Genomic DNA, 22,347 nt, shown 5'->3' with positions numbered 1-22,347 from the left:
ATATAGCTGTCTAGTTTCCCCAGTACCACTTATTGAAGAGGCTGTCCTTTCTTCATTGTAAATTCCTGCCTCCTTTGTTGTAGATTAATTGACCATGGGTGCATAGGTTAATTTTTGAAGACCGTATTTTCCATAGGTACAGCATTATAAATATGAAAATCATCAGAAAAATAAATAAAAATGAAAAAGGTACATTTATACATATTTGTTATATGTATAACACCAAATGCTGAATGGAAAAAGTATTATTAAATTAGTATTAAATTAAAATTATTATTATTTTTTAAAATATTGTTTTCTTATTTAATGCAATGATGGGTTTTAGAGAATTCAAATGATATTTTTACTGAGATAGCAAGACCATATCTTAATTCAAATGATTCTTTGATGGTGAAATGAAACAATATAAGGAAATATTTAAAAATTATAGTTGATTTAAAATATTATATTAGTTTCAGGCATACAACATAGTAATTCAGTGTTTTTATAGATTATAATCCACTTAAAGTTACTATAAAATATTGGCTAAATTCCCTATCTGTACAATATATCCATATATCTTATTTATTACATAAAGTAGTTATGTAATAAATAGTAGTAGTTTGTACCTTTTAATCCTCTACCCCTATCTTGCCTCTGCAAAAGAAATCCAAAACAATATTGCAATGATTTATGTTAAGGAGTGTCCTGCCTATGTTTTATTCTAAGAGTTTTATGGTTTCCAGTCTTACATTTAGGTCTTCAATCCATTTTGCATTTTTCTTTGTATATGGTGTGAAAAAATGTTCTAATTTTATTCTTTTACATGTAGCTGTCCAGTTTTCCCAGCACTACTTATTGAAGAGTCTGTCTTTTTCCCATTGTATATTCTTGCCTCCTTTGTCGAAGATTAATTGACCATATGTGTGTGGGCCTACTTCTGGACTCTCTGTTGTGTTCTGTGGATCTTTGTGTCTGTTTTTGTGCCAGTGCCATACTGTTTTGATTACTGTAGCTTTATAGTATAGTCTGAAATCAGGGAGCAAGATACCTCCAGCTTTGTTCTTTTTTCTCAAGATTGCTTTGGCTATTCAGGGTCTTTTTTGGTTCCATATCAATTTTAGGATTATTTGTTCTAGTTCTGTAAAAAACGTCATGGGTATTTTGATAGGAATTGCATTAAATCTGTAGATTGCTTTGGATAATATGGACATTTTAACAGTATTAATTCTTCTAATACATAAACATGGGATACCTTTCCTTTCTTGTTATCATCTTCAATTTCCTTCATCAGTGTTTTATAGTTTTCAGAGTGTACATCTTTCACTTCCTTGGTTAAGTTTATTTATTAGGTGTTTATTCTTTTTGGTGAAATTTAAACAGAATTGTCTTCTTGCTTTCTCTTATAGTTCATTATTAGTGTATAGAAGAGTAACAGATTTCTGTCTATTAATTTTGTGTCCTGCAACTTTACTGAATTCATTCGTTAGTTCTAATAGTTTTTCTGGTGGAGACTTTAGGCTTTTCTATATGTGTATCATGTCATCTTCAAATAGTGGCAATTTTACTTCTTCCCTTCCATTTTGGATGCCTTTTATTTCTTTTTCTTGTCTGGATGATCTGTCCATTGATGTAAGTGGTGGGTTAAATTCCCCTACTGTTACTGTATTATTGTTAATTTCTCCCTTTATGTCTGTTAATACTTGCTCTATATATTTAGGTGCTCCCTTGTTAGGTGCATATATGTTTACACATGTTATATCCTCTTCTTCGATTGACCCTTTTATTATTATGTGGTGCCCTTCTTTGTCTTTTTGTTATAGACTTCATTTTAAAGCCTACTTTGTCTGATAAGAGTTTGCTACACCAGCTTTCCTTTTGTTTCCGTTTACATGGAATATCTTTTTCCATTCTCTCCCTTTCAGTCTGTGTGCATCTTTAGCTCTGAAGTCTCTTGCAGGCAACATATAGGTATGTCTTTTTTTTTCTATCCAGTCACCCTATATCTTTTTTTTTTGAAACCATTTAAAAAATTGAGGTATAGTTAATTTACAATGTTGTGTTAGCTTCAGGTGTACAGCACAGTGATTGTTTAGCTACATATGTATATTCTTTTTAAGATTCTTTTCCATTATAGGTTATTACCAGATATCAAATATAGTTCCCTCTCCTATACAGTAGGTCCTTGTTGCTTCACTCTGTATCTTTAGATTGGAGCATTTGGTCCATTGACAATTAAAGTGACTACTGATAGGTATACCCTTAGTGCCATTTTGTTACTTGTTTTCTGGTTGTTTTTTATAGTTCTTCTCTGTTCTTTTCTTCTTTTAGTCTATTCCCTTTAGCGTTATAATTGTGTTCCTTTCTCTCTAGATTTTGTGTATCTGTTGTAGGTTTTTGATTTGTAGTTACCCTGGGGTTCATATATGTTGACCTATAGCTATATCTACTTTTTTTCAAACTGGTAGTCATTTAAGTTCAGACACATTCCAAAAGATCTACGTTTTTTCATCCCCTCTCCATGTTTTGTGCTTTTGAGGTCGTATTTTATATCTCAGTTTCTAAGTAAGTAAGTCCCACTGATTTTCAATACAGTTAAGGGGACTTGTCTTCCTGGTGTGGGACCGCAGGGCTGGGTTGTCTAACATGTATCTCAAATCCCTCATTCCCTAGGGAGGATCCCTGACTCTCTGATATCCCCTTCCTCTTCTGTGTCCCCTTCTAGGGACACAGGTTCTGACCGGATCTCTTCTCCCTTCCTGCCCACCTCTGTGTGAATCTGTTTTTACAGCCTTGGTTGTAAATAGAAGCGACTTTTTTCTAGTCTCCAGGGTGTTTTCAGCTAGAGTTGCTCCACCTGTAGATGTATAGATGTGTTTTTGATTAGTTCGTAGGGCAGGTGAGCTCAGCACCTTACTCCTCTGCCATCTTGATTTCCCCAGTCATAAAAATTATTATATAAATGTTTTGTTTGATTTTTTAAAGATGTTATTCATTTTAGCTTATTCTTATTTAAGTATAAGCTGTTGAAACTGGGTTTGAGAATGCCTTTTTTTCCCTAGTGACTTTCCTTGTAGTGAGGATAGGTATTCTTCATTTTTCTGAGGACCTTCAGTGTCTCTTCTTCAAAATTAGTCATTTGTTCAAGGGGCGGGTGATAGTGGTAGTGGTATTGGGGGGGAATTTTCATATCATTGATGTCTCTATTCATCCTTTGCCCCTTGTTTTGTTGACATTAAACACCTATGTGAATAGCGTCCTTTCTCAATTATTTATAACTAACTTTTCTGGAAATTTCTTCAGTGGTTCTCTGTTGGAGTTTGTGCCTTTCCCTTAAACTTTAATGATTTTACGACTAGTTTTCCTTAGAAATAATCAAATCATCCTTTGCTCATGGTTAAATATTTATTTTCAAAGTTGATTGTAAGCATTTGGGAGAGAGATGATGCCTTGTGGAAAATGTTACTTATTACTACCTTGTAAATCAGCTCCTCAAATTCTCTTGTTACTATTTGTTGCACTGGCCAGGTGCCTTATGCCCGGTATGATGTCAGCAGAGTTTATTGCCATTGTTAGGCATTTGTAAGTATAATCATTGATATGATTCTTAATATGGTGTTACTATCTATCATAAAGTAGATCTTGAAATGACAGTCAGTCACATATGTCCTGTATTTCACTACACATGAAAAACCTTCTTGGTGGCATTAATAATATTGATGCTTTTTATGATGGATGAACTTTTACTGTATACGAGGTACGGTTCTGAAGGCTTTATATGTTCTAATTTGATCCTTCCCCAATTTAGATTCTTATTCCTATTTCACTAATGAGGAAATTGAAGCACAGGCATATTGGATAGCTTGGTCAAGATTACGTGTTTCTGCAGGGTGGTATCACAGTTCTGACACAGAGGTTAGACTTCTAAGAGCACGCTCTAGTTATTCTGGATTAGAATTCAAGAAAACATTGCTCTAGTCCCATCTTCATTTTGGGCACATAATATTACAGTATTTACTAATAGATGAGGCAGCTGGGTCCCAGAGATTAAATTAGTGGAGGAGAAGTCAGATCTTAGTGTGGTGGGTTTTTTTTTTGTTTTTTTGTTTTTTTTACTCTTGTTTCTCTTTTACACATTGCTAACATCTGAGAATACTGGTAAGTTTCAGGATATCTTATTAGCTGATTCTGTATTTTCTAAGTCACTTATTAATGAAATTGAATCCCATTGAGCTGGAGGAGACTATGATGTCTTTAAATTTTTTCTTTCAAAACTTGGTGTTCTGAGTGATAGCTAGCTTTTTAATTGGTTTCCCCTTGAGTTTCTGATCAAGTTTGACTGATTCAGTGATGGTAATCACATGTAGTTATACACGTAGGCCCCAAATTATTATTATTTTTGTCCTATCTTTTCCAGAACATTTTCTTCTATGCTAAATAACAGAAATAAAATATAACTTCACATCTTAAAACCAGTGCATGAAAGGTGGCAATTAGTATAATACGCTGTCTGTTTAGCCTTTTGTTTCCAAGGCATAGAACACGAATAAAAGAACTTTTTGTAAGCTTATTCCTGATAAAATTTTTTTGAAATAAAACATTTATATTTAGTGGGGGAAATAATTGGTGAGAGAATAGTTGAACATAATAGAACTTGTTATAGTCATTCCTTTTCTGCTGACAGATAAATGTAACCTTCAGATGAGACTGGCAAAGCTTATTGTTTGCCATAAAACAATGAGCAGGGCTCTAATATAAAGAATCCTCAAATTAAGCAAAAGCAGCCATTATTTTGTAAAGAGATAATTTAAGTTTACCATGTACTTCGATTTTTTAGTGGGGATATGCATTTAATTTCTAAGTCTTCCCTAGCAAAAATAGAAACAAGAGAAGAAAAAGGTGAAATAAAGAGTATGTAAGGGCTTCCCTGGTGGCACAGTAGTTTGGGAGTCCGCCTGCCGATGCGGGGGACACGGGTTCGTGTCCTGGTCCGGGAAGATCCCATATGCCGCGGAGCGGCTGGGTCCGTGAGCCGTGGCCGCTGAGCCTGCGCATCCGGAGCCTGTGCTCCGCAACGGGAGAGGCCACAACAGTGAGAGGCCCACGTACCGCAAAAAAAAAAAAAAAAAAGTATGTAAATGTTATTTGGTGTTTATAGAACTTTAGATTCAAAGTGTAAGTTTTGCAACTAACCAAACTTTCTAAAGTTCTTTAGAAGGAACAGTTGTGTTTTCTAGGTTTTTATAACCACATTTTCACCTAATCCACTTAGGGATCAATTTACATGGGTAATATTTTTGTTGGGAACAGAATTAATGAAAACGTTTTCCTCTGAATTTTATTAAGCATTCCATCATTCTGTTTACCTTATGAAAGAATAAGTAGCTAAAATATGGGTATATTAAAGATGGTAATGATAGAACTAATCAATTATTTTGAAGTGTAAAAAATGGTCAGATTTTGGAAAATATGTATTCTGAAATCACTTTTCCCCCATAAGTGTAATATGACATGTTAAATAATCTAGATTGTAGCTGTATACCATCACCAGTATAGCTTGCTCTTTCATCGGGATAATAATCTATATCAGGAAAGTGTTCTTGTTCTCACTGTCAGATCTACAGGTTCCATATAAATATACCTCCTTGACGTATCTGTAAGTCCTTTTATTGCTCTATTCCAATTTTGAATTTTTGTGATACTCGTGAGATCACTCTAAAAAAAACCTTTGCTGTGCTGTCAGTTAATTAATTCCGTTGCCACATTATTTTAGAGCCTGCTAATGTCAGGCACTATTTAGCTTTGAGGATATGGCATAGTCAAAACAAGCAAAAATTCTGCCCTTAAGAAACTCATGAAAGAATGCTCAACGTCATTAATCATTAGAGAAGTGCAAGTCAAAATGGCAATGACGTATCACCCCACACCAGTCAGAATGGCCATCATTAAAAAATCTACAAACAATAAATGCTGGAGAGGGTGTAGAGAAAGGGAACCCTCTTGCACTATTGGTGGGAATGTAAATTGATAACAGCCACTATGGGAGAACAGTATGGAGGTTCCTTAAAAAAACTAGAAATAGAACTGCCGTACGACCCAGCAATTCCACTACTGGGCGTATACCCTGAGAAAACCATAATTCAAAAAGAGTCATGTACCACAATGTTCACTGCAGTACTATTTACAATAGCCAGGAGATGGAAGCAACCTAAGTGTCCATCGACAGATGAATGGATAAAGAAGATGTGGCACATATATACAATGAGATATTACTCAGCCATAAAAAGAAACGAAATTGAGTTATTTGTAGTGAGGTGGGTGGACCTAGAATCTGTCATACAGAGTGAAGTAAGTCAGAAAGAGAAAAAACAAATGCCGTATGCTAACACATGTATATGGAATCTAAAAAAGAAAAAGTTTTCATGAAGAACCTGGGGGCAGGATGGGAATAAAGATGCAGACCTACTAGAGAATGGACTTGAGGACACGGGGAGGGGGAAGGGTAAGCTGGAAAAAAGTGAGAGAGTGGCATGGACATATATACACTACCAAATGTAAATTAATTTTTTATGTAAGTTTTGATGTTGAAGCCATATTTGGTAGAATTTAGGTTCATGAGACTAGTACTAGTGATCTAATGGTGTCGAGATTGGTTTTATATCTCAGTTTAAATGTGTCCTTCAGATATGCATGTAAAAGGTCCTTATTGGGTCGTCTGAATTAAGATTTGGGAAGGTTCATATTGCCCTCTACCTGCTGTGCACAATCTAACTGGTACCTCTGTCTAACCTGGTGGCCATCTACTAGCCAGAAGGGTAAGCTTCGGATTCTAACTGTTGAGCTGTGTTTGAATCCTTAGCTCTGTCATTTATTGACTTTATGAGGAGGGGCAAGTTAACCCGGGCCTCAGTGTTCTCATTATAATGCGAGGAAGATAATATCACCTACGTTAGGTAGGACTAAATTAGGTATTACATATTACAAGCATTTCATCCTGTCTGGTCCGTAGTGAGAGATCAATAAATAGTAAAGATTATGCTATTGCTGACCGTTCCTTTTATATTACTACTAGTATTCTTATCATTAAATCAGTGGCGATCAGCACATTTAGAAACATGTTGAAACGTTTAGTTGTGCTGTGCCTTGAAAGTGCAGCAAAAATGCATCATTAACTTGGGACTCTATTAGGCCTACTTTTTGGAGTGAGCCTCAGAGCAGAACTTGTCTTTAATGTGTGTTTTGATAAAAATAGGCATGTTTTCTTACCCATTTCTGTTTACTGAAGCTTGACAAAGTTTTACAATTTTCTGGTCTTCAAATACCAAATAAATGTTATTTTGCTGAGAGACTCACACCATTACTAATCATTTTAGTAACGATCCTTGTATCTAATACGTACTTGGTATAGAAGATACAAATCTCAACTTGTGATAACGTTTTTCTTAATTTTTTGGAAAACATTTTGCGTAGCTTGTGGAACCGTGTCTGCTTTAATTAGAAAAGGCAGGAATAGTTTGGTGTGTTATTTTTTTCCCTTGTTCCTCAGTCCATTGGTACAATTTATTTTCATGTTGGAAGAGTGAGCATTATTATCATCATGGTATCCAAATGTTTTCTTTTCTACTTTTCAGTGATCTGTGGTAAAAGATGAGATACTGATGTGGAAGAAAATAAAATAGTTTTTACTTGGTGACAAATGAAGTAGTGTGACAGGGGCACCCGTAGTGAACACTGTAATCGTCTGTATGACTCTGCAGTTTTAACCTGTGAACTCACAGGCCTTCAAAAATGTATCTCTGGTACAGTTTGCTAGGACATTACATGCTAGCTAAAAAGCAGGTAAAATACTGTGTTTTAAAAATATGATGTAATACATTTCTTATTGTGAACATCTAATGGGGAACTTTGAATTCGGATACTTTGCACCAATGATAATGACTTTAAAGGGGATGCTGTTGGTAGATGAATTAGCCCTGCTCATTTCCAGATCTTTTTAGCTTCTCTTTTCCTTGTAACCCGCCCCGCCCGGTGGCCTCCTGTTCCCTTTTACGTGAAGACTAATCTCTTTAGTCACATAATTTCTAAACGCTTATGAAGTACTTTTTGTGCAAGGCATGTTTCATAACTTAGTAAGATAAGAAATTGCAAAGCATAACCTCATAATGTACAAAAGTGCAGCCCTTTCTCTGGGGCTATGATAAATTCTCGGAAGTGCTACTGTTGATTCTCAAATATGAGATAAGATATTTTATTGAACTGTAAAAACAAAGCAATTGAAATTTGTTTTTAGAATTTTTGTCTTCATTCTTAATTCAGGATGTTTCCGTTGTTTTCATGGATTTAGGGAATATTAGGACTACAAGGTACGTTAGAGGTAATGTTTGAAGTGCTTCACTTTAGAAAGTCATGTGCGAAAGACTGCGTAGATGGTTAACAGGTGGATGCATTTATGTTTCCCTTGTCTCCTGGTGCGTAGCACATTGCTCTGCTGTGTTACTCTACTGTCTTTACCTGACTCTTCCTTTTTAATTTATTCTTAATTCCATCCAATGAGGACTTGTCTTTTCCTCTTAGACTCTCCTTCTGTCATTTGTTAGTGATATTTTTTTACCTGCAGAATTATTTCTTCACTGTGGCTATTACCTGTCCTCTAGGTCGAGGCTGTCCAATATAGGAGCCACCAGCTACATGCGGCTATTTAAATTTTAAATAAAACTAATTAAAATGAAATAATATTAAAGGTTTCTTTCTTCATATCAGTGTCACATTTCAAGTGGTTAATATAGGTACATGTAGCTTAGTGGTTATTGTATTGGAAAGCACAGTTAGAGAACATTTCTGTGATCACAGCAAGTTAGATTATAAGCTTTTTGAGGGCAAGGGACCATTTATGTTAGCATTAAGAACATAAAATTTGGACTTTTGATAAGTATTTTAGAATGTGTGAATGAAAACATACACATACCATCCTTTCATTTTTTCTGTTTTTTTTTTTTTTTGCGGTACGCGGGCCTCTCACTGTTGTGGCCTCTCCCGTTGCGGAGCACAGGCTCCGGACGCGCAGGCTCAGCGGCCATGGCTCACGGGCCCAGCCGCTCCGCGGCATGTGGGATCTTCCCGGACTGGGGCACGAACCCGTGTCCCCTGCATCGGCAGGCGGACTCTCAACCACTGCGCCACCAGGGAAGCCCCATCCTTTAGTTTTTTGCCAAATTTTTTGTTTTGAATTTTTCTTTTCTTTTGAACCATTTTATGATCAAAGAGAAATCAGCAATTTGGTATTTTTAATTTACATATTGTATATGATATGTATCATGTACCACTTATCATACCATAAACAGGAATCTTGTAAGTTTCAGGTTATAGGGATACTTTTGCATCATGTTCCTTGTGTTGCCAGCCATTGAGGTAATGGTATTTTAAATACTTATGCTTTTTTTTTTTAATTTTAAGTTATGACAGTGACTCCTTGATGATCATTCCTTGGCATGAACATAAACACCGAGATAAAGATTGGTGTGAGGAGTTGGAGTGCAGGTAAGAAAGAGCCAGCGTGAAAGCTCTTCATTTCTTTGTGGGTTGGATGAATAGAAGGCCCTGTGCAGGTGGTGTTGGTGGATGGTCATTTATTTGATGGTGGCCCTGCTTGAGAGTTTGAGTGAAGTTTTTTAAAAAACTTGACTTTACTCAAGGTATGTTAAAAATTCTTTTAATGGAAAAATGTTAAATGCTCCAAAGGAATTATTCTACAAGTGGTCCTTGTAGAACAACTCTTTTCATTTTGGGGTATTCCTTTTTACTCTTTGACATATACAGGTATATTTTTCGTAGTTGTTTTTATGATATGTGTGCAATTTTGTTCTTGTTTCAGTTTTAATTTTCACTTTTATACGACTTAGCCATGGAAAGCCTCAGAACATGGAGGCATCAGGTCCCACAGAAGGGGGTGGGAGATGAGGTGTGGGGCTGCAATTCCTGATGAGGAGCATTGGAACCCCTTTATCCCGCACTCCTCAAAGTCTGGTGAATGCTCCCTGCTCGTTTTACATTTGATATGAATCATCTTATGCCTTTGGATTTTTTTAAAACTGTGTGTATGAACTATCTGTCTGATAAATGTTAAATAAAAGCCCTAACCAGTAGTACGGTCATTGCAAGTGAAAAATTTTTTTAACTTTTTATTTTGTATTGGAGTTGAGCCGATTAACAATGTTGTGATAGTTTCAGGTGCACCGCAAAGCAACTCAGCCATACGTATACGTGCATCCGTTCTCCCCCAGACTCCCCGCCCAGCCAGGCTGCCACATAACATTGAGCAGAGTTCCCTGTGCTGTACCGTAGGTCCTTGTTGGTTATCCTTTTTAAATATAGCAGTGTGTACATGTCAATCCCAAACTCCTGAACTATCCCTTCCTCCACCCTTCCTCCCCACCCCGTAACCATAAGTTCATTCTCTAAGTCTGTGAGTCTGTTTCTGTTATGTAAATATGTTCATTTGTATCATTTCTTTTTAGATTCCACATATAAGTGATATCATACGATATTTCTCTTTCTCTGTCTGACTTAACTTCACTCAGTATGACAATCTCTAGGTCCATCCATGTTGCTGCAAATGGCTGAGTAATATTCCATTGTATATATGTACCACATCTTCTTTATCCATTCCTCTGTCGATGGACATTTAGGTTACTTCCATGGCTTGGCTATTGTAAACAGTGCTGCAGTGAACATTGGGGTGCATGTATCCTTTTGGACCATGTTTTTCTCCAGATATATGCCCAGGAATGGGATTGCAGGGTCATATGGTAGCTCTATTTTTAGTGTTTTAAGGAACCTCCATACTGTTCTCCATAGTGGCTGTACCAATTTACACTCTCACCAACGGTGTAGGAGGGTTCCCTTCTCTCAACAACCTCTTCAGCATTTACTGTTTGTGGATTTTTTGATGATAGCCATTTTGACTGGTGTGAGGTGATATATCATTATAGTTTTGATTTGCATTTCTCTACTCGTTAGCGATGTTGAACATCTTTTCTTGTGCCTCTTGGCCATCTCTATGTCTTCCTTGGAAAAATGTCTATTTAGATCTTCTGCCCATTTTTTGATTGGGTAGTTTGTTTTGATGAGATTTAGCCACATGAGCTGTTTGTAGATTTTGGAGACTAATCTGTTCTCGGTCACATCATTTGCAAATATTTCCTCCCAACCTGTGGGTTGTCTTTTCATTTTGTTTATGGTTTCCTTTGCTGTGCAAAAGGTTTTGAGTTTAATTAGGTCCCACTTGTTTATTTTTGTTTTTATTTCCATTACTCTGGGAGACAGATCAGAAAAGGTATTGTATTGCTACGATTTATGGCAGAGAGTGTTCTGCCTATGTTTTCCTCTGGGAGTTTTATAGTGTCTGGTCTCACATTTAGGTCTTTAATCCACTTTTGAGCTTATTTTTGTGTATGGTGTTAAAGAATGATCTAATTTCATTTTTTACATGTAGCCATCCAGTTTTCCCATTTGTTGAAGAGACTGCCCACCATTGTATAGTCTTGCCTCCTCTGTCATAGATTAATTGACCACAGGTGCCCAGGTTTATTTCTGGGCTTCTGTCATGTTCCAGTGATCTATAGTTCTGTTTTTGTACCATACTATTTTGATGACTATAGCTTTGTAGTATAGTCTGAAGTCCGGGAGCCTGATTCCTCCAGCTCCATTTTTCTTTCTCAAGATTGCTTTGGCTATTTGGAGTATTTTGTGTCTCCATACAGATTTTAAGATTTTTTTGTTCTAGTTCTGTGAAAAATGCCATTGCTAATTTTGATAGAAATTGCAGTGAATCTGTAGATTGCCTTGGGTAGTATAGTCATTTTGACAATATTTATTCTTCCAATCCAAGAACATGGTATATCTTTCCATCTGTTTGTGTTTTCTTCGATTTCTTTCATTAGCGTCTTATAGTTTTCGGAGTACAGGTCTTTTGTCTCCTTAGGTAGGTTTATTCCTAGGTATTTTATTCTTTTTGTTGGCAGTGGTAAATGGGAGTGTTTCCTTAATTTCTCTTCTGATTTTTCATTGTTAGTATATAGGAATGCAAGAGACTTCTGTGCATTAATTTTGTAGCCTGCAACTTTACCAGTTTCATTGATGAGCTCTAGTAGTTTTCTGGTGGCATCTTTAGGATTCTCTATGTGTAGTATCATGTCATCTGCAAACAGTGACAGTTTAACTTCTTCTTTTCCAATTTGGATTCCTTTTATTTCTTTTTTCCTCTCATTGTCATAGCTAGGACTTCCAAAACTGTGTTGAATAAAAGTAGTGATTGTGGGCATCCTTGTCTTGTTCCTGATCTTAGAGGAAATGCTTTCAGCTTTTCACCATTGAGTATGATGCTAGCTGTAGGTTTGTCGTATATGGCCTTTATTATGTTGTGGTAGGTTCCCTCTGTGCCCACTTTCTGGAGAGTTTTTATTATAAATAGTTGTTGAATTTTGTCAGAAATCTTTTCTGCATCTATTGAGATGATCATATGATTTTTATTCTTCAATTTGTTGATGTGGTGTATTAGGCTGATTGATTTGCAGATATTGAAAAATCCTTGCATCCCTGGGATAAATCCCACTTGATCATGGTGTATGATCCTTTTAATGTATTGTTGGATTTGAATTGCTAGTATTTTGTTGAGGATTTTTGCATCTATGTTCATCAGAGTTATTGGCCTGTAATTTTCTTTTTTAGTGGTGTCTTTGTCTGGTTTTTGTATCAGGATGATGGTGGCCTCATAGAATGAGTTTGGAAGCTTTCCTGCAAGTGAAATTTGGAAGCTTTCTTCATGTTAGCACTAATGTTGGCAGTTTCCCTTCATTTTGTATCTTTCACTTTTGATATCTGAGTTAATAGAATATGTAACTCTTAGTTACCTTTTTCTCTCCGATGGCTTTTATTGTAACAGCAATTGAATGTCCTGCTGTGTTTTTGCTATTATTTGCTTTTAAAAAATATTTTTTGAAAATTTTTATTAAAGTTGTATATAGTTGCAAATAGATTACACGTTTAAAAGTTTCTGCAAATCTTGTTAAAAAAAAAAAGCAACAACCAAAACCCATACTTCTTTGTTCCCCATCCTTATATCCTGCTCTCCAGGAGTAACTACTTTCACTTCTTTTAAAGGATTGTTCTGCTATTTACTCCAATCTCTGAGTAACATAATTGTTAGCTACCCCTTGAATATTTTAGTTCTGGCCATTATCTGTGGACTTGCTTCAGTGGAAGATAATGGTTTAGTTTCTTTTTACTCCATATACTCCGTTCCTCCTTGAGTGTTTATGTGACCCCCTCGCCCCTTTAAAAATCTTCTACTGTCATTTCAGTAGAGTTTCAGGAAAAAGTGGAGCTTAATGCATGGTATGTATCAGCCCTATTTAACTAGAAGTCTACAATTACCAGTTGTAATGAGAGATAGAGGATGGATATAAGTTGGAAAAGGTGGGAGGTTGATGCCAGTGGATATGGCGGAGGGAAGGTGTGTGTGCCCACAGTTCTCTCAGTTTAAGATGGTGCTTTTGACAGAGTAGCCCTGTTCCTTCTCCTGATGCTTCCCAGTTCTCCTTAGCCTGTGCCTTTTTATGATGCTAACAAGGAGATGAAAGGAGTAAGGGCATTTCTTCTCAGACCAAGCACAGCAAGCTAAGTTGTAAGCAAAACTTGCTGCGCTGGAACTCCTAAAACTATAAAAACGAAAAGCTAGGAAACGTTTGACAGAAGAAAAGATGCTTTTGAAGATGATACAAACTCTCCCAGGACATTTCTTTTTTTAATCCATTGATTTTATTGCCTCCCCCACCTCCCCCGACGATTATTTCCACCCTGTACCCCTATGTCTGGCAACCACCAGACTCTCTGTATCTACAAGGGTGGTTATAGGATATCTCGTGGCCTTTTCATTTACAGTTGAACCTTGAACAGCGCAGGGGTTAGGGGTGCCGACCCTCTGTGAACTCAAAGGTTTGCCTGTCATTTATAATCGGCCCTCCCTCCATAGCCATTGTTCCCCATCCGTGGATTCAGCCACCCACAGATGGCGTAGTACTACGGTATTTACTTTTAAAAAAAACCTGTATGTGAGTGAACCCACAGTGTTCAAACCCATGTTGTTCAAGGGTCTACTGTAATTAATTCTGTCCTCTGCTAGATTCAAGAATACTGGAGGAAGAAAAACATGCAGCCTCTGTACTCATGAAGTATATAACCTAGCAGGAAAGGTGCTGCTGCTCTAAATTACCAGTGTGATGCGTGTTTTGAAAGAGAAGTGCAGGGGCCACTGGGAGCACATAATAGGGAGACCTAAACTTGGTGGAGGTTTTCCCTGGGAAGTGGTATGAAATCTGAGACTTGAAGGATGAATAGGATTTAGCTTAGCAGAGGGTGAGTTTGGCAAATGAGGGGAGGGAGTGTTCTAAGCAGAGGGAAGACCATTTGAAAGGCTCAAGGTGAGGTCCCCTTTAAGGACTGAAAATAAGACCTGGATTGTTGAAGTATACAGGACAAAAGTGACATTGGAATCAAGGTGAGGCTAGAATATTTTAAGACAGATGACAAGCTATAAAAGGAGGCATGGGGATGATATAATCATGTTTCTGTTTTATAAAAGACTGTATTACCTCGCGATATCGTGAATTCGGTTTTTTGTTTTTTGGTTTTTTGCGGTACACGGGCCGCTCACTGTTGTGGCCTCTCCCATTGTGGAGCACAGGCTCCGGACGCGTGGGCTCAGCGGCCATGGCTCACGGGCCCAGCCACTCTGCAGCATGTGGGATCTTCCCGGACCGGGGCACGAACCCGTGTTCCCCCTGCATCGGCAGGCGGACTCTTAACCACTGCGCCACCAGGGAAGCCCGTGAATTCGATTTTGATGTTGTTGCATTTGAAATGCCTGAGAAACATCTAAGAGCATATAGAAGTACGATTTTGGAGCTTTCAGGTGAAGTCTGGGTTAGGTGTAAAAATATGGTGGTCAATTTATATTGTAGCATTGAAGGGGAGACCTAGAGAGTATAGTGAGAAGACAGGAGAGCTGGAGAATTTGGAAGAGCTAGTACTTAATGGTCAGCTGGAGGAGGATATTCTAACAAAGAAGACTGAAAAGGAGCAGCCAGAAAAATGGGACCTGTATAGCTGGACAGTATGGCACGACAGTATGACATGCTGGAACGAAAGACAAGCATGTTTCTAGAAGGAGAAAATGGTTACATTCTGTGAAACAGCGCTGAGGGAACTAGATAAGGACTGAAGAAAGTATCAAAGGAACTCAAAGTTGCTTATGGGTATTTTTTCCCCGAAATGGGAAGATTTCAGGGGAAGGGATGTGACTTTTATGTGGCAGTGATGGGGAAGAATTACTGTGGTCAGAATGTTAATGACGGTTGTGAGTCTAGTTAAGTAAAGGACTACCAGTTGTAAGCACAGTAGGTTGTCTAAGTCATGTTGATTAAACACCCAAATATTTGTCAGCTTTGGGTCTGGTCATATATTATAAGTGCTAGTAATTCCAATGGAAATAATACCTGTAAGTAAAAATTAAGTACCTGCTCCGGGCCAGACAGCGTTCTCTGCGTACTTTATCTATATTATTTTGAATATTCTTGCATGGTATTATTCCCATTTTTGATATGAGTAAAATGAATCTTTGATGAATTTTAACTAATTTATGCAAGGTTTCACAGCTTTCAGTGACGGAATTGCACCTCAGTTCTGACTCTGAAGCCCATTGCCTTGTAATAGTAATAATTATACCACTTGTCGTTTACTGACTCACTTTAGATGAATGAATATCCCTAAGGGATATTTTATTTATTTTTTACTTATTGATTTATTTTTTTAGTTCTTAACCATTGAAGGCAATTGGCCAGGATTGTCCTCGTAAAAACTCCTCATAATTTGTGATCCCTGTGATGTTTCCCCCGGGTATCTTCCTCTTGATGTTGTTTCTTTTTCACTCTTGATGGCACGTAGTATAGAGTAATTCCTTATTTTGCAAATTTCAGTGCATTACTATATTGCTGATACCTACTGAAGTTATATTATCAACAAAAATAAGGTATATTTCCTCTTATTTTTATGAATGTGGAAAACAAGACTTCTTAATTTATATTTGGATCAGAATCACCTGGGGGTGTTTTTACTAAACTAGGCCTGGCTGGCATCACGGGTCATTGTGACTTAGTAGACCTGTGGCAGTTACCCAGCCATGTGCATTTTAAAGCTACCCTGGGTGATTCTGATTTTATTTAATACTTATTTGATTGATTTGTGGCATAGTTTTTTTGATTTATTATCTATTCTGATTTTTTTTAATTGTGAAAACTAATAGGAGACTAAATTAAGCATCCCCCAAATTTCCCATTTATCTTGTAAGTGCACAGATATATATAGGAAAACACACATAAACACACCCACCCACACATACGTACATACATACTGCAGTCTCAGTAACTGCTCTCTCCACATCTCTGTCTCTGTCTCCCTTTCACAAAATTATAATTTCCCCTAGCATTTCAGTCAGTTATTAATTGTACTTTTTGTGCTTTGCAGAATGGTGATTGAGCCGAGTCTCCCAGATGAAAGTGAGTTCTTGTACGCTGCACAGCCTGAGTTGCTGAGGTACAGGACATCCCAGCTTACAGTAGAGAAGGTTATGGACTGGTATCAGAGCAGAGCGGAGGAAATAGAGCATTTTGCTCTGCAGGTGAGGCCGGCAGTGCTGTGTCAGATCCTTAGCGTTCAGTGCATGTTTTGGCTGCTGACAGCAGTGCCAGGGATCCTGTATATATTAATAGTTTGCAAGGGATGAAATGAAAATTTTTTTATTACTTTCATTCATTTATTCTTTGCTTCAGAATCATTTGTGGTTTTTTTTTTTTGATTCCTAAAGAGCAAATACATATAACAAAAGCTGTTCAAAACCTTTCTTTAAAATGTAAGCTACAAAATATGTACATACTGATCCAGATGTTATATACATGCTTAATAGGCTTAATACCATTTTAAGTCGAAAGATTGTATCAACATAGAAATGCTTGATTAGTCCCCTGTGACATTGCATGAATGCAGTGGATTGTTATTTTGCTTTCCAGGAACCCTGTTTGAGGGTCTGTTTCTAGCACTTTCCTGAAGTCCAAGCCTAATTTCCCTCAGTTCCCATGTGCCTTTACTGAGATATGTAATAGCTTCATCAGAGGGGGGTGTAGAAGAGAGAGATGAGGGTTGTATTGTAGCTTAGGAGATCTCAATAGGAATCTGGACTCCTCTGCTAATAGACCTGGTGACTCTGGACGTGCTACCTACCTTTTCTGTACTTTGGTTTTTTCAGGGGGTGAGTTCTTACACTGGAGTCAGTAATAAAAAATAAAATATACAGGAGAGAACATTTAAAATTCTTCCAATTGAGTTCTCCGCAAATGTAAGCAAAAGTTGTCTTCATCCTAGAGAACAGAAGTTGGCAATTCGGAGCAAAGAATGGCAGAATGGCCTTTGAAATCTCATTCAGGTCTATGGCTATACCACACCCTATCTTGTCTGAAATCTCATTCAGGGTCCAGCCAGTGGGTGTCTTTTTCATTCTACTTGCAGTTTTGGCTTTGGGCTTCCTGTCCTACAATCAGCTTTTCATTTGTCAGGAAGGGTGATTTCAGAAAGTCTGATGGACAGCTGTACTGCAGGAAGGAATAAACCCCCTTGTTTAAATTTCTGCCTAGTGTATCTGGCACAGCCCTGTGTCTGCATTTGATAGCCTTCTTGAATTTCTGCTTAATCTAATTTCTATTTTTAGTATTCATAGAATTGACAAATTATTTGCTGTAGCTGATGGGAATATTATAGATCAAACTTTTCAGAGGATGGCCAAGAATATTTATAATTGACTTTTCAGGTTTTTGAAGATGGCTAAGGACATTTGAAAATGTTTAGAATTCTAAGATACCAGAATGAAAAGAATCTCTGGAGGGGATCCAGTCTAATTCTCTATGTTATAGATAGACAAACTAAGGTCCACAGAAAAGAAAGTGAACAGCTTGCTCAGGGACACATAGTAGCAGAGCCAGACAAAATACAGGTCTCTGCATAGTATTTCTTATAGAGTCCATATAAAAATGGACAATTACACAAATCTTAATGACTGAAAGGCAGATAAATTAATCCAAAAGAGTGGATCTCAATTCTCAGACCCATTGTATTTTTTCTGTAGCAAATATTTTGTAATACTTCCTTATTATCCTGATGGGAAAATCATGGGCATACTGTATTTACAGAAATAATTTCCAAAAAATTAATATAATGACTTCACTGTGGTATATGGGATAAATAAAATATGTAAACGCGTGGTCATGAGTACACTAAAAAAGTGACTAAAGTCAGTGAGAAGTCACTTTGAACAAGATAGCTGACATTGCAGACAGATTGAGGTGTATTGAATTAAACACTACAAATTGCTGTCTGGGATGTGAACAACTCATGGTAAATATTTTTTTCAGGGTATTTGAAGGTAGGCAGGGATTAGGACAAGGTGGTTTGTGTGGGACTGCCTTGCACACTGTGGAATGTCTGTCATCCCTGGCTTCCACCCTTGAATGTTAGTAAGTTCCACTAATACTTGGGAAAGACAGAAATGCTTCCTCAGATTTTCGGAGCGCCTCCTGGTGGACAGTTCTGCTCCCATTGAGAACTGTAGTCTGAGACCAGTATCACACATCTGGAAATGACCAGTTCATATCGGTCACGTTAAGCAAAGGCATTATTTATTACTTCGCTGATTCAGGAGAAACTCACCTGTAAATAATTGATGAAGAAAGCTCTTAAGTGAGTCACAGAGGTACATTTTTGGTAGTTTGTACAGGCACATGTAGGTTGTATACTGTGTAGCAGACATCTCTTAAGATCAGTGGCATCTTTGATTTACAGGAGTTTACAAACACATGTAGTTTACTATTGTCTCAGGCTAACAAGAGAAGGGGTTCTGTTTGGATCAGTTTTGTCTGAGCACTTCGTGGTTTTTAGCTGAACTTCTAGATATAACACTTGTTATTTCTTGCCTTTTTGGTAGTAGCCATTGTAACGAGCATGAGGTGATATCTCATTGTGGTTTTGATTTGCATTTTCCTAATTATTAGTGATATTGGACATCTTTTCATATGCCTGTTGGCCCTTTGTATGTCTTCTTTGGAAAAATGTCTATTCAGCTCCTCTGCCTATATTTTTTATTTTTTGAATTTTTGAATTTCATTTTTTTTTATACAGCAGGTTCTTACTACTTATCTATTTTATACATATTAGTGTATATATGTCAACCCCAATCTCCCAATTCATCCCACCCCCACCTCCTCCGCCACTTCCCCCTGCTTGGTGTCCATACGTTTGTTCTCTACATCTGTGTCTCTATTTCTGCCCTGCAGACCGGTTCATCTGTACCATTTTTCTAGGTTCCATATATATGCGTTAATATATGATATTTGTTTCTCTCTTTCTGACTTACTTCATTCTGTATGACAGTCTCTAAATCCATCCACGTCTCTACAAATGACCTGATTTCATTCCTTTTTATGGCTGAGTAATATTCCATTGTATATATGTACCACATCTTTATCCATTTATCTGTTGACGGGCATTTAGGTCGCTTCTGTGACCTGGCTATTGTAAATATTGCTGCAGTGAACATTGGGGTGCATGTGTCTTTCTGAATTATGTTTTTCTCTGGGTATATGCCCAGTAGTGGGATTGCTGGGTCATATGGTAATTCTATTTTTAGCTTTTTAAGGAACCTCCATACTGTTCTCCATAGTGGCTCTATCAATTTACATTCCCACCAACAGTGCAAGAGGGTTCCTGCATTCTTATTTATTTCACACTTAGCTGATGTACAGTATATGAGAAAACATCATTCTAAGGCCCTGTGATAAAAGAGATGAGGAAGAGAGCATTATGACTTCTGTCCTAAGACACTGAATTTTATGGGAGTGGCAAGCATTCAAGTCATATACTATTAAACATAACTTTTTTAAGTTCTATAATAAAGATACAAAGAGAAATGTTGGTAGAAGACTAAGGAAAGGACAGATAATCTGACAAATAACAGGCGAAAGCATTTATGGAGAAGTTTTGAAAAGAGGTGTTGATGATAATGATTATGATAGCAACTAATATTCCATGTGGTGCTCACATCCTGTCATGCACTGTTATAGGTACTTTACATATGTGATTTCCTTTAATCCTTGTCACCCTAGGAGATTAGTGCTTTCCTGTTCCCGTCATATATACTCACACTGAGGCGTGAAAATGTTGAAAAAAGAAAAAGTCATTCAAGGTCACAGACCTAGCATGTAAGGGTGCTAGGATTTGAACCCAGGTAGACTGGATCCAGAGTCCCTGTTCATAAGCTCAGCTAGGGGTAGACAGAGGAATGTGCACTTTTTCTTATGCCAAAGTCATGCAAAGAGTCAGTAAGATTCTTCAGTGCTGAGTCACCTCCAGTTTCCAAAGGCAGTGGAGACAGTGGCAGAACACGCAGGGGACATTGGGAGGAAGCTGCCTCAGGCACTCATGGTTACGTTTTGCCAGTTCCAGGAACTCAAATATGACAGAGAGAAAAGAGAAGAATGATATTTTCAAACTTTGCCTTGTGAGTAGATAAAGAAGACATACAAAGTGTGATTAGATAGGTAGCCTTTTCCTAAAATCTAGTCTAACTTTTTAACATGGTATATTCAGTATATAATTAGAAACGTACTTCTCTGTCTGTTCAAGACATTTCAGTTTTGGGAGTCTCCTTTTAATAAGAGGACATACTCACATGTGTATCACCAAATGATATCATTTGTTAACTTCTTCATAGAAATGAGTTGACCTAAGGCCAGAATGTAGCAAGGGACCATCAGATAGGTTATCTGCAGTTGCAGAAACTCCAAGAGCAAAAAGACAGATTGTAGAAGCCTCCAAAAAATTTTCACATGCCCGAAGGAAAGAACATGAGCTTTGAAGACAGAGGTACATGCTTAGAATCTAGGAGTACCTTTACCACAGTAGCTTCAGGTTACTCAAGCGTGAAAGTAAGTGATAAAAAGATAACCTACTGCCCAATAATATTTGAGATCCTCCTGTCCTTATCTGATTCTTAAGAAGGAAAAATAAGTGGGAGCAGTTCAGAAATCACTTTACTCAACGGAACCTGGGTAGTCAGCATAGCACAAAGAAAAAACACCACCTCAATCATAATCAAAAGCAAGGTTTGTCAGTGCTTCCTTTTGTTAGTACAGTTTTACTGTAACACAGCCACACCCATTCATTTAAGTATGGCCTGTGTTGATTTTCTGTTACAGTGGCAGAGTTGAACAAGTGTGACAGGGCTCATAAGGCTAAAATATTCACTGTCTGGCTCTTTAGAAAACTTTGCATCCCCTGCTCTGAAAAAAATCTAGAATAGCTATGTTGCCTCACACATTGGAATGTGTGCAATTGGAATCAGCAAATGGGAGCCCATAAGCCCCTAGGAATTGTTTTATGACCATAGGACGTATGAAAAAAGCAAAATGCATTTCTGAAATTCCTCACTGACAACAACTCTGAAGCTGTATAGGATTTCTAGTTTCTTTTTTTTTTTTTTTAACATCTTTATTGGAGTATAATTGCTTTACAATGGTGTGTTAGTTTCTGCTTTATAACAAAATGAGTCAGCTATACGTATACATATATCCCCATATCTCTTCCCTCTTGCATCTCCCTCCCACCCTCCCTACCCCATCCCTCTAGGTGGCCACAAAGCACCGAGCTGATCCCTGTGTGCTACTCAGCTGCTTCCTACTAGCTATCTGTTTTACATTTGGTAGTGTATATATGTCCACACCACTCTCTCACTTCGTCCCAGCTTACCCTTCCCGTTCCCCGTGTCCTCAAGTCCATTCTCTACGTCTGTGTCTTTATTCCTGTCCTGTCCCTAGGTTCTTCAGAACCATTTTTTGTTTTTGTTTTAGATTTCATATATATGTGTTAGCATATGGTATTTGTTTTTCTCTTTCTGACTTACTTTACTCTGTATGACAGACTCTAGGTCCATCCACCTCACTACAAATAACTCAATTTCATTTCTTTTTATGGCTGAGTAATATCCCATTGTATATATGTGCCACATCTTCTTCATCCATTCATCTGTCGATGGACACTTAGGTCGCTTCCATGTCCTGGCTATTGTAAATAGTGCTGCAGTGAACATTGTGGTACATGACTCTTTTTGAATTATGGTTTTCTCAGGGTATATGCCCAGTAGTGGGATTGCTGGGTCGTATGGTAGTTCTATTTTTAGTTTTTTAAGGAACCTCCATACTGTTCTCCATAGTG

At 37.5% G+C, this 22,347-nt stretch overlaps 1 protein-coding gene across 2 annotated transcripts in view; it reads left to right on the top strand.

Annotated features, from left to right (window-relative positions):
• NBAS (NBAS subunit of NRZ tethering complex) overlaps nt 1-22,347 on the top strand; it is a 365,227-nt gene that overhangs the window by 120,500 nt on the left and 222,380 nt on the right. For both annotated transcript variants that reach the window (XM_032652473.1, XM_032652472.1), the window contains 2 exons: nt 9,433-9,516; nt 16,558-16,711. In XM_032652473.1, the coding sequence (XP_032508364.1) occupies nt 9,433-9,516; nt 16,558-16,711 (238 nt within the window). The remainder of the gene's footprint in view (nt 1-9,432; nt 9,517-16,557; nt 16,712-22,347) is intronic.

Source organism: Phocoena sinus, chromosome 13 (genome assembly GCF_008692025.1).
Source record: "Phocoena sinus isolate mPhoSin1 chromosome 13, mPhoSin1.pri, whole genome shotgun sequence".
Classification (NCBI taxonomy): Eukaryota; Metazoa; Chordata; class Mammalia; order Artiodactyla; family Phocoenidae; genus Phocoena; species Phocoena sinus.
Note: the sequence above shows the minus strand (reverse complement) of the source record. Positions and strands in the feature narration are given on the sequence as shown.